This window comes from Patiria miniata, unplaced genomic scaffold (assembly GCF_015706575.1).
Source record: "Patiria miniata isolate m_02_andy unplaced genomic scaffold, ASM1570657v1 HiC_scaffold_25, whole genome shotgun sequence".
Lineage (NCBI taxonomy): Eukaryota > Metazoa > Echinodermata > Asteroidea > Valvatida > Asterinidae > Patiria > Patiria miniata.
Window position 1 is genome coordinate 3,088,182 of NW_024037064.1, and position 13,223 is coordinate 3,101,404.

The window sequence follows — 13,223 nt, forward strand, 5'->3', positions numbered from 1 at the left end:
AAAACCTAAATTATATTGTTATGGAGACTGCTTCATGGTAACTGTAGTAAGTCGGAATCACCTTAGCATCTACTGTATCCATATTTCTTACATATACGTGGTCAATCAATGTGCCATTTTCTGTAGTTCATCATTAACACATTGTCTATAACAAAACTCTTGCATTAACTTTTCAATCCGTGAAGAGTGTTTCAGAATGTCTTCATTAAAATCACCCATTACAATGCACCTATTTGACACTTTGTGAAGTTCATTAAGCAGTATTTTAATGTTGCCAAGAAATTGATCCATTGAATATGAAGCTGGACGATAAATTACTACCACACAATATGACATCTGACTAATTATCTGAAATGCAATGTGTTCTAGATTCTCAACAGGAAGAAATAGTCTGCTGAAAGCTCTGTTCCTTCTACCAAATACTGCCACTCCTCCATGACACTGTTGCTTCAACATCTGGGTTAGTTATTTGTATTATCATATGAAGCACTTCTGATCTGATGATAGCATTTGAATTCACTATTTACATGTATGTCATTGTCAGGGTATTCCTCATCATCGATCCATGTCTCGGTAAGACAAATAAAATCAGATCATCATCATTTCCTGATTACATTTCAGGTCCATTTGATGTTCTTTTAATCCTTGAATATTATGCATTCTAATTAAGTCTTGTTAGATTTTCTTCCTGTACACATTCTTCTGCATCAATAAATTCTTGCATACTCTTCAATGATTCCGAAAAACGCCTTGTTACAGTAGATATATTTTTCATCAAACCTTGAATCACAAGTCCATGCATTGATGTGACTCTGCTCAGTGCAACATAAGCTTGTCCAGCTGAAAATGTATGTTCAAGTGAAACAACTGCTCTATCTGTTGTCATTCCTTGCACTTTGTGAACTGTGCATGCCCAGGCTAATTTTAAAGGAAACTGCTGTCGAACACAATTCTTACTGACATTTTCCTCTTCCTTTTGAATTGGAACTGTGTCTTCTTTATTTGACGCTTTGTATTTTCTTTTCAACTTAGATCCAACATCTTTCTTATCAAACTGAACTTCAATGCACTTTGGCCAAGATTTATCAGGCAGCATAATAATTGCACGTACTGTGCCAAAATACTCCATTCACAAGTCCATCTGATACATCAATGTTCTTAGTTAACATTACTCTAGCACCAACACCTAACCACAATGATTCAGGCAGGTTTGTGTATGGTGATTTCTTAGGAACCTTTACCCTTCCTTTCGCATGACCTTTACTAGCATCTTTCTGAAAATCCTTAGCAATAATCAATATACAATCAGTACAGGTTGCAAGGAGTGTCTGCGTATTGTATTCATCCACTTGTTTGTTACATGGGTAGATATGTAATGCATCATTCCTATCCTCTGCACTTTCACAAGACTTCAATAATGTTACATCATCTTCAGATAACTTTTCCTTCTTACTTTTCAGTCGCAACCTATTCAGTAGTTTTGCAAACTGTACATCATCTTTTGTCGCATGATTTCATTTAGTTCCACTTTCTTGAAATTATCATTCCATAGATCTACTGGGAGTGCTTTCTGATACAATGCTTTTCCTTTGACTGGCGGCAATTGATAAAAATCTCCAACAGCTAAAATACTGATGTTACCAAAAGGATTATGACTACGTGTCTGTTTCATCTGACGCAAACGTCCATGTATATAACACAAAATCTTGTGATCCACCATCGATATTTCATCTATAATCAAAATTTGAAGATCTTGTAACGTGTTCCTCAGTGTATTCAATTTCTCTTCTCCAAGTGGTTGATATGGTAATCTCGCATCAACAGGGATTGAAAGAGCACTGTGAATTGTACTACCATTGACATTAAAAGCAGCTACTCCTGTAGGTGCAACTATCAACACTGACATATTGTCTGGATTTTGAACCATTCTAGCAAGAAGTCTTGTTGCTTCATAATGAACTGACTTTATCAAGTGGCTTTTCCCAGTTCCAGCTCCACCTGTCACAAATACATTAAATGCTTCAGGATTTTTCCCATTGATCTTTTGTAAGCACCAGTTACGAATCTTATTAAATACATGTCTCTGCTCTACGTTCAATGATCTTAATAAATTGAGTGCTTCTTGCTTTGATATTTTTGCTGGATGTGGTTCAATACTACATTTTTTTCCTACTGTTTCATCAGCTTGCAAATCAGGGATATCAAAACCATTCTCTTCTCCTATTACTTCTTCACATTCTGCTCCACACTCAAGTCTCTCTTGCTCAGAAGTAGGACAAATCAAAGCCCAAGCATCTTCTTGAAGACCAAATTTCTTGACATACTGTTCTGCTGCTTCAAGAGAATCAGCGTTTGCCTCATACAAAGAGCGATTACTTTCAACAATGCATCTCACAGATTTCAATTGATCATTAAGACTTACAGCACCATTTTTATAAAATTGTTCAAATGTTTCAAACTGACGTGGTTTCAAATGTGCATCTACAGAATATGGAAGAAACAGCTGCAATATACTGCGATAATATTTCTCAGGATATTTATTCTCTGAAAATCGGGGGTATCTTATGACTGCGGGTTCAGTTTTACTACGCTTCTGTATGTGACCCAAGCCATCTTTAAGTTCATACACTGGTGATTTAGTTTTCTTGTTAGTGTTTGCATTATATATTATCCTGTATTCTGAGCAGAATGTAGCAAGGCACATGTTATTAAATTTATCAAGATCTGGTCTAGCTTTGTAGCGATCAACTCTGTTAGCCATGAATATATCACTGTCATCATCTTCAGACCTGCTCTGAATTACACTAAGTGGCAAGCTCATTCGGACAGGATTCTCGCCAACAGGAATGAATTCTACTTTTCTTGAACCCTCTTTCAATCTGAGACCACATACTCGAAACACTGCTTCCTGGGCCGATACTTCACGATTATGCAGATATACACAACCAAGTTCCTTCATACTTTGTCTAGCATCCAAATTACCCTTCAAGGCTTCTTTCTGTGTATTTGCTAATAACTGTCCCATTTCACGTTCAGATTTAGACATATATGACACAACATACGCAGCACAAGCATATGCATCACTGATGTACTGAATATCCATGTTAGCATTCCAACATCTAATCAAATCAGGATTGTACAGATTGACCCATACATCTTGTGGTTCTCTTTTTATGACAATTGTAGGTTTTTGGCTCAAACTATTGTTGGCTTTTTCAAATTCATCTTGTGTAATATTAATTCTTTCAAATAACTGTAAAGTTGACAAATGCTGGTTTTCCTCATTCTGTATTGCATCCCATACTGACTTCAATAATTCCTTGGCATCACTATGCTTCTTGCTATCACAATGCATATTTGTATCATTATTAATATCATCATCACCATCATCATCATCCCCATCATGATCATCATCATCATCATCATCAGTCATTGAGTCAGTATGATGATCATATTGGTCATCATCATTATCCATTGGATCTGGCTCAGTAATGAAGGTTCTATTAGATGGTGGTCTTGGAAAATTAAATCTACACTCAGTTCCCTTCTTTTTACATGACTTGGAATGTTTTCTGCTATGTAGCTGCACGTGACTCAGTATGTCATTCAGTTCTGGGTCCTCCTCCTTAGATGGCAATTTGCAACTGATGTATGAATCAATGAATTGAATAACTTCTACATCGCTATCATGTCCCAATCTCGGAGCATTCTCAATCCAAAATAGACAGTGGGTATGTGGACTTCCTCTTTGCTGAAATTCAACTCTATAGAAATAATCCTTGACTTTGCCAATAGGCTGAGCTCTGGACATAATTACATCTTTCAAGAATGAATGGAATCTCTTGTCGAACATTCTAGCTGCAGTCACAGGATTACTTCGCAATATTTTACACTTCTCATTCCAATCCAAATCTTCAACATCTCTAGAATCACCCTGTTGTCTCAATATCGTGTTTATGACTTCAGGCCATCTCATATCAGCTGCAGAAAATGAACAAAACCATGTTGGTATTCCAAGCTGTCTAATCATAGCCATGACATCTTTCTGAGCTGCTTGCCAGTATGGGGGTGTACCTCTAATTGGTTTCAAGAACCTATAACCACTATCAGACTGTAAAATATCTCTCAGTTGATCTCTATCATTTATCATGCTAGCATTTACCCTTTCAGCACTGTGTATACTGCCTGAACTCTGACGCATTGCAATTGATACTTTTGACATTACTTGTTGTATTTCTGACAGGTACTGAGCATAGAAGATATACTGAGTACTATTTGCAAATCTATTATCTGCATTCATTAACCTGTTATGAAAATATCTAGAAAGACTCAATTTCACATCACGATCATCACTGAAAGTAGAAGTGCCTGTTGGAAATAATGCTGGGAAACATTTGGCCTCATTAGCTTTCTCCATCAATACTCTGACTGGGCTATTTCGTTCACAAGGAGCAACACACATGACACCATCAAAATCTTGATCCAGGGCATCTTGAGCAATGTTCACTGGCTGCAAACATGTATCGTAAGTAATACCCGTCAACCGTTCTTCATCTGTGTCTACATCTGTGTCTACATCTGTGTCTTCATCATTCTCACTCGAGTTATCGGATTCATGCTCTTCTTGCTTTTCACTTTCATCTTCCAAGGGATTGTCCCACTCACAGTTTATCTCAATTTCATTATACCATACATTATGCTCCTTTAGATAATATAGTGCACGCTCAACATGTTCTCTGCTGACATATTGATACTGGTAATATCCTTTGAATGACAATTTTCTCTTCAACTTAACTTTGATTAACTGATTGTTATTTCCACATCTAGGTAATGATGTTACTGTTTCTGAAATATTTGATGGTACACATACAACTGGGCCATGCACTGCATTCTGACCACCTCTGGGTAAAGCCATCATCTTCATAAATGCCACATTAATTGCAATCAGATGCTCCTCCAATATATTTAAACAACTCAATTCCTCTGGGATATCTTCCAATGCCAAATTGTTTGCACAAGCTTCTGCTGGTATCCTGTTCTGAAGCAATTTCCTGTGACATGTATAGCAAATCCACAAACATGATCTACTTGATTCTGACACTTTACACTTATCACCACAATTTCCATTGTCTCGACATGTATGCACAAATTTACCACATATGCAATAGACACATTTGTACTTCTTTTGATAACACTTAACAACTTGTTTTCGAAAAAGGAGTTTATGGCAAACTGCACATATATATTCAGGTCCGGATGATACATCTTGCCTCCAATTTCTCATTACATTGTTCATAATACATTGACTTGCTCTCTTTCTTTTTTCTCGTTCATCATTTCTTTGCTTCATATTTTGACGATAACACCTATCCGTGTGGTACTTTGCTTTCTGAAAATTTATCAATTTCATCCTATAAAATTTGTTCAAAGAATACTTTTTTTTAATCGATTTAACAAGAGCATTTCTATATGATAAATCACTATGGTATTTTTTCTTAGTGTATTTTTTGGCACTAGTCATCTTTCTTTGCCTATGTTCTTCATTCTCATGATACTTTGTTTTTGCACTCTTCACCTTTCTTTGCCTATGTCCTTCATTCTCATGATACTTCGTTTTGGCACTCTTCACCTTTCTTTGCCTATGTTCTTCATTCTCATGATATTTAGCTTTAGCAAAATTGATCTTTTCTTGCCTATGTACTGCATCCTCATATCTTGTTTTGGCATTATTAATCTTTTGTTGTCTATACTCTATATTTTTATGATAGTTCGTCATTGTACATTGCTTTTTTCTTTGCCTATGTTCTTCATCTCTGTCATACTTCATTTTTGCATTGCCAATTTTGTTATTCCTATAATCAGCATTCTCATGGTATCTTTTCCTTACGACCCCAGTAATGCTTTTCACATTTTCTTTGTATCTCTTTTTGCCATACTCAATAGCACCTTGTCTGTATTGCACACAACTATGATATTTTTCTTTCTTTGCCCTTTTTTTTTTCTCTCTGACATTAACACCATCGTTTTTATTTTCTTTATCTTTCTTTCTCTGATATCTTTCCCTTTGTTTTTCTCGGTTAGTTTTCTGCCTCTTCTTTACATTAACACGTTTGCGTCTCTTTGATCTTTTCAATACTCGTGTTTTGGATGTATTTTCATCATGTTTCTGAGTGCTGTCTATCGGTAGCTCCCTTCTCAACTCACATACACTTGTCACTAAATCATAATGTATTTGATTCTTGTGGTGCAAATAAATTCCTGATTTCACAGAACTATCAGAAGCACGGCCTGGACATGCATAACTACTTGAAAACAAATACCACTTACATCTATTAGCATCATCATACGTGTAAATACCAACATCCAACATGTGTGCTGTTACAATGATTTCTACCTCGGTAGCCCATGTACCATTATTACACAATCTTGCATTTGTGACATACTCTTGCACTGTTCTGTAACCTTCGCGTAAACAGCACCTAAACTGAGCAGCATTTTCCAGCAAGTGATGAACAATTGCTAATCTAAGTTGCATGTGATTGTCCTCAGTCCCTGATATAGCATAACTAATAGCTCTGTAGAAACAGTTACCATCACCTTGAATTGTTTTTACAGAGTCAGGCTTACTCAATTTTTCACATATCTTGGAGATTTCATGTCTATCTAGACAAAGTTTTGTAATACCAAATTTCTCACACAATACAATCTTATGGTCATAAACCAATGGAACAAACTTTAAATTGACAGGTTGATTAGTCTGGATGATTTCTACATCATGTTCAACGTCTTTGTTTATCTGTACAGTACTACTGGAGCTACATGTACCCTTGAGAGTCTCATCACAACCACAGATACCGAGATCATCATCTACCCAGACAGTAACACCTGTAATTTCAAACTGTTCATGATCACTGACATTCATAGATTTTCCAAGTTCAGTACAATACTGTACACACCTTGCCATGATGATACACATTTGACCAAACTTCTTCCTTCACTGTCCTGATGTCCATGCTGATTTCTAGAATGTGAATCAAAAATATAATACTTTCCTTCATGAGCGATTACTGAAAATGTGTTCCCTTTGAAGCAAATAAAACATGCACAATATTTCTGCACTGTCTGTTCCACTGCACAACTCATTGGAATCATATTAAATTCAATCAGATGTGTTTCTTCTCCAAAACTACCAGAAACAGATTCATCAATCTTCATGTGAAAATGTTTACCGAAAGCATCAATTTCATCAGGCAACTCGCTGATTAACAAATATTCATCCATCATTGTAGAGCTACAAGACAAACAACAGTACAATTCATTGCCACTATTCAACACAAAATCCACGTCTTTGTTACACCACGAGTTCAACGGCTTAATTTTGCTAAAGAGGATTCCGCACAGGCTCATACAAGCACATTGTCTACCAGCTAGCTCGCCAAATCTAAGATCACCTTGATGGAAACTACCTTGAATGAAACTGATATCCTTATTCTCTTGTACCTTTTGTATTTTAGTGCAACAAATGCTTTTACGATCAGTCCATTTTTCATTTCCCCCATCAGCTTCATGTATTCTCTCTGAATTATCTCTTTGAGGAACGACTTTCAGCTTTTTCCTACAGTCAGTACATTCAACAGAATTTTCAACACCGTCTTCAACTTTTCTTTTTGACTTCATTTTCTCATCACTAATATCCTTTTCATTTTGTGTTAACACCTGTTTCTTGCTTCGAAGTCCATATCTAGCAATAGGTAATGTTTTTGAAGTCTCTTCATTTCTCTTTACACCATTTTGCTCTGCACATTGCCCGACACATTTACGACTTGCCTTCTGTGTTTTTACCCGATTTCCCTCATTCTTTTCCTTTCCAGTATTAGAACCACTATCAACATTACTACTTTTCTTGTTCCGCAAAGAGTATCCTCCTGTTTGCTTCACTATGCCCTGTTTTTGATCTGTATTTGAACCTTGTCTGCAACCCATGTCATCCACTATTACATACTTCATTGTTCCTATCTGTCCCTTACCTTCAGTTCCATTTATCACTGAAATGTCAATGTTATCTTCTCTACTGGAAAGACCTTCAGTACATGACTTGACAGCTACATCATCCATGTTGAGTATCTCATATTTGTTCACATCTGCAGGAATGCCAAGATCATACAACAAACATTCAGTATAAGTACATTGCCCACATTTCCGACACAACCATGATACTGCCTTACTTGCCAAAAGAGATTCCATCTTTGAAAACCCCAAACAGTTCACATGATAAACAATGTTGCACGAGTCACACTGCACAGCTCTTTCATCTCGACCAAACAATTTATCACATACCCAGCACTGCTTAACTTCTCTTTCCTTCACACAATTGACATTCTTTGCCTTTTTGTCATCCACAACAACTCTCTTATAAAAAGACTTTCCTTACCTTTCTGCTTTACTGCATCTGAACATTTACTTTTCATGACAGAAATCTGTTCACACTCACTTCTCCTATTTTGCTTACGTTTGCATTTTTCTCTCTTCTGCATATTCTTTATGACATAACTCAAGCATCTTCTAGTGTGACTTTTTACATTGTGCTGTGCTTTCTCATGGTTCCTTCTATGTTCCTTACTCATACGCATTTCCACAACCTTGCCATTCCTTGACCTATGATAATCCTTTTTACATGCACTTCTTCGCATTTTCTTTCTATTTGGTTTTACAACTTTTCTCTCGTCTCTGTAATACACTATAACACACTCTAATACTCTATTTCTGCTGCAACATGTCTGACCCCTGATCTTCAACTTTTGCAATGCATTCTGCTGAACTAGTCTCGTAATACTCATTGTCTTCATTCTTAACTTCTTCAAGTCTTTGTCTTTTGATTCTGACTTCATTTGAAACTTTGATTGAGGCATTTTCTGAGCATTTTCTCCACTAGGAGACATTTTCTGAGCATTTTCTCCACTAGGAGACATTTTCTGAGCATTTTCTCCACTAGGAGGCATTTTCTGAGCATTTTGTCCACTAGGAGGCATTTTCTGATCATTTTGTCCACTAAGGGCCATTGTCTGAGAATTTTCTCCCAAAGGAGTCTGAGCATTTTCTCCACTAGGAGGCACTGTCTGAGCATGTTCTGCACTAGGAGGCATTATCTGAGCATTCTCTCCACTAGGAGGCATTTTCTGATCTTTTTCTCCACTAGGAGGCATCATCTGAGCATTTTCTCCTGAAGGAGTCTGACCATTTTCTCCCGAAGGAGTCATTACTGGAAACGGAATGTTGCATGTAGGGGTAACATGGGTACACACTGAAGGGAAGGTATGAGATGTAACATGAGAGTGAAGGATAACAGACGTAACAGACAAGGGTAACACATACTCCTTCTTCCTGTCTTGTCTTTCATGCCACAAGGTAGCCCTGCAAGTGGTTTTCTTCTTGTAGACCTTCATTTTCTGTTGACAAAAAGATACAGTTCATTACAACACAGACACTTACATAACTCAATTCCCAACCTCTTACAACAAGCACAACTTGCATTACATGACATTCCACAAATACAACCCTTTCATACATTCCACCAAAATATCAACAAACGAATCACTTTACGGTACTATTAATATAACTATTAACTAATCACTTGGAAAGACGGACAATTTTAATAACACCTTTCATATTTCAAATTCACTTTTTTAGTCATTCTAAAAACTAGTTCAAAATCAAAAAGTTTAATTTCCTTCTTCAACTTCGGTGCAACATGTGTTGCATTATATGCACATACAAGTACAACCTGCACATACAATTCACTTCCAATATTGTGTTATGGAATTCACACATATGTGGAGTTTGTACACATGATCAGGATGATGCAATAGCTTTATTGCGCTGGAACATTAACACATTACATCTGTCCATACATACATGTACATTGTGTAAATTACACATCAACACTTCTCATACAAAAACAGTCTTCACATGACTGTCAGTGTCACATGCTTTGTTGAAACAATCAGCATTTCTTTTATTTTTTAATTGAGAGATCCATGTCCTTCCTTTCAGTCCTTTTCAATAACCATGTTGTGGAGTGTGATACTGAGAAACAAGAGGAAAATCTTAGTTGAGTATGTGGGCTTACACACATGCATAAATCACATAGTGCATACATGTACATGCATTCTTATTTGCACACACACACTACACAACTCTCCATAGACTTTCATGATGAGGCCTAGGCCTAGTACTTGATTGTTATGACTGAGTTGTAGTTGTAAAATATTCAAAGCTGATTTCAATTATTTATATATACGCCCTAGTTAACTTCTTCCTTTTTTAAATTAATCCCCTAACGTTACCTCAGTACATTCTTAACACTATAGTTTTCCCAATAAATAATTTTTTTTTTTTTTTAAGTAGACCTAACTCACGTCGTGTGCTCATACCTGCCACGCTCGTAATAATATACTACTGGTCTAGATACCTAAACATTACACGTAATACACATTCGTAAAAATAATGTCTTGCAGAACCCGACTGTAACATAAAACAGAGGGCGCCCTGCCGTTTCAACGATGCTGCACTAGAGGCGAAACCAGACGTGCGCGCGCGTGCACGTCACCAACTCTAGCGCAACCTCAACGCATGCATGATTGCCTTGCGCATCTGAACAAAACATTTCACTTTGCGAAAATAAACAATTTTATCAAACTTAGCTCAGCCTGACATAATTATCATCTTCACCATATCTATCTCAAACTGATCAAAACATCATAAAAACCCAACTGACGATTCATCCAAAAATAAACACCAAACCGGGCCTATAATCACAACAATTCTCTACATAAAAACTAAAAGATTTCTTTCAATTTTTATAAAGGCCCTAATTAATCACAAAAAGTCTTCATCAATTGTAATCTTTGTAACGATGTTCTGTATATAATTTAAAAATCCTGTTAACCGGGGGAAAAATACTGTTCATTATATTCCATCAAATCCCTTGCACACAATTTATATAGGCCTAGGCCTATAGCAATATTCTAACTTCTCAGTGCACCTTTCACATTATTTCTTGATAAAACTTACCACAGACCAACTAAGACCCTAGCATAATGATTTAACATCGCCTTAAACTTTCTCTTTTCATCAACAGCGTTTAAATGTCCGCAACTACAATGGCTTATATAATTTCACACCATTTCTAGAGACGAATTCGAAGACATCAAAATTTGACGGATGAATTCCACATACAGACAGAACCCTCAAAATCAAAACAAACAAAATTTCTTCCAAACCATTCAAGGGATTAACAAAATGATAATTGATGTCATTATGCCGTCATCACCTGTCAAAATACAACCAATTTAGCTAGGGTACATATCTTTTGAACTAAATAGAGTGTGGTGTTTATTAATTATTCGTGACGTGTTTTTGACGGTCCTTTAAACAAGAATTCTTATTCCGGCGATCGGACAAAACCGCTTGACTTTGCTGTTACCAGAACTCAAAACATTGAATATGACTCACAAGAAGCTGATAAGTTTTCACTATTTACAAATATATTATCAAACGGCCTAGTAAAGGTATTCCAGATACGAAAAATAAGGGCAAAAAACATAGTCTCCAATCGGACCATCATCTGAAAGCGGCTCATAGTTTGCTTTTTTGAATTTCAAAACAAACCCTCCAAATTTTGCTAAACTGCCCCTAGATTCCTTGATTAACCACAGATAGATTTCCAATGTCCCAAAGTCATTACGTCATCAGACCTCAAGTTACTGTGATCACAGTTTCAAAACGATCATTTTTCAAATTTGTTTTTTTATCATTTGATCCCTGTCACCCCTGATTTGTGACTTTGTTCGTAGCTCAAATAATGATACCCAATACATTTTTTCACCTTAATTGGATCCCTAGTGCTGTGACGTCATGAAACAGTAAGTGTACAATGTGAACACACACACTTATTCCATATTAATTTTCAAGCGTCACATATTTTAACTTCGATGAGCATGTATCCTCTCCCACTAACATCAGTATTCACTACCCCTCTTATAATGGCGTAATCAAACTGGAAAATTAATTACTTGTACGTGTTTAAAAAATCAATATATACACACATTGATCACTACCTAAACAAAGTGAATTTTTAAACAAATAACTAATTGTATTTAAAAATGTAAATTGTCTGACCTTTGTTGTTTCATAAAATAGTTATCTACCCGACCACTCTGCGTTTGTATTAAACGCCTAGTATCGTTTTGATTAAACATTCCAAATTTGCATAACTTAGAAATGCAACCAATAACCAAGTCCACATCTGGGCCGACTTCGCGGCGCTGCTAAGCACAAACATTTCACTTAGCACAAAACAGTTTGGTGAAGTTTCGTTAAGGTTATTAGCCAAAAGTCCATGTGATTTTCATGCAAAGCAAACAACAACTGAATACTATAATCACGAGCAAAATACATTACCTGGAGTTTTGGCTGCTTACCTGCCTTTATTAGCCAAACATTTGTGTGCTAAGCAACTGTTTCTCCTCAGCAGCTCCGTGAAATTGGCAGATTTCCAAATCGCTCGCGCATGCGCTACGTATACCTCCCCTTGACAACAGATTTTTGAGAAACAAACCAATTCGATCTAGCGCTATCTTCATATATGATCTAAGCCTGACAAAAGTTCTACTTCAACTTGGCCAACAACTACACTAAAGCGAAAGGTAACTTTCATCTCATCTTTTTTGGCACTTGTCTCACATCATTGGAAAGCCAAATAAACAGTTTCCAGTGTTTTTTTCTAATGAAAAATTCATGTTTCTTTCAGACCAAATTTTCAACCCATGGGCCCATGAGCAATATTCACCACGTGCTATTCATGTACGAGCTCAATAACGTAGTCCACTCCTTAACTTATCGCCTTTTTTAACATTCGGACATCGCCAGACCATGTCCGAAAGTTAAAAAGTCAATAAGTTGGGTCTAAATTAGTCAGATATATGCTCAACCATGGAGCTACATATATCACCTGAGTATTAATATATATCGCTCAACATGCATGCTCACCACCAAATGCAGTTAACAACTCTAAGTCTAAGTTACTAAAGACAAAGGCTGTTCAAAAGTATTATTGTGTTAAGTACACCATATAGGCCTATCCCTAATTACTTATGAACATAGGCCTAGGCCCTATTTCCCTTTACTAAAATTGTGAAGTCACATTCCAGCTCTGACCAGCACGA

The 13,223-nt window shown here is 36.5% G+C and overlaps 1 protein-coding gene and 1 long non-coding RNA gene across 2 annotated transcripts; both read right to left on the minus strand.

Moving 5' to 3' along the window:
* Positions 1–4,423: 4,423 nt before the first annotated feature.
* LOC119732934 lies at positions 4,424–6,925 on the minus strand (the record flags this gene model as incomplete). Its single annotated transcript, XM_038206514.1, is given in 1 exon segment — positions 4,424–6,925. A coding segment is annotated over 1 exon segment (2,499 nt), but the record flags the coding sequence as incomplete, so codon positions are not given.
* Positions 6,926–6,954: 29 nt separating this feature from the next.
* LOC119732935 lies at positions 6,955–10,435 on the minus strand. Its single transcript, XR_005271643.1, has 4 exons — positions 10,416–10,435; positions 9,373–9,446; positions 8,028–8,141; positions 6,955–7,021 (listed from the first exon to the last, which is right to left on the minus strand). It is a non-coding gene; the product is annotated as an uncharacterized LOC119732935 (long non-coding RNA).
* Between the last annotated feature and the right edge of the window lie 2,788 nt (positions 10,436–13,223).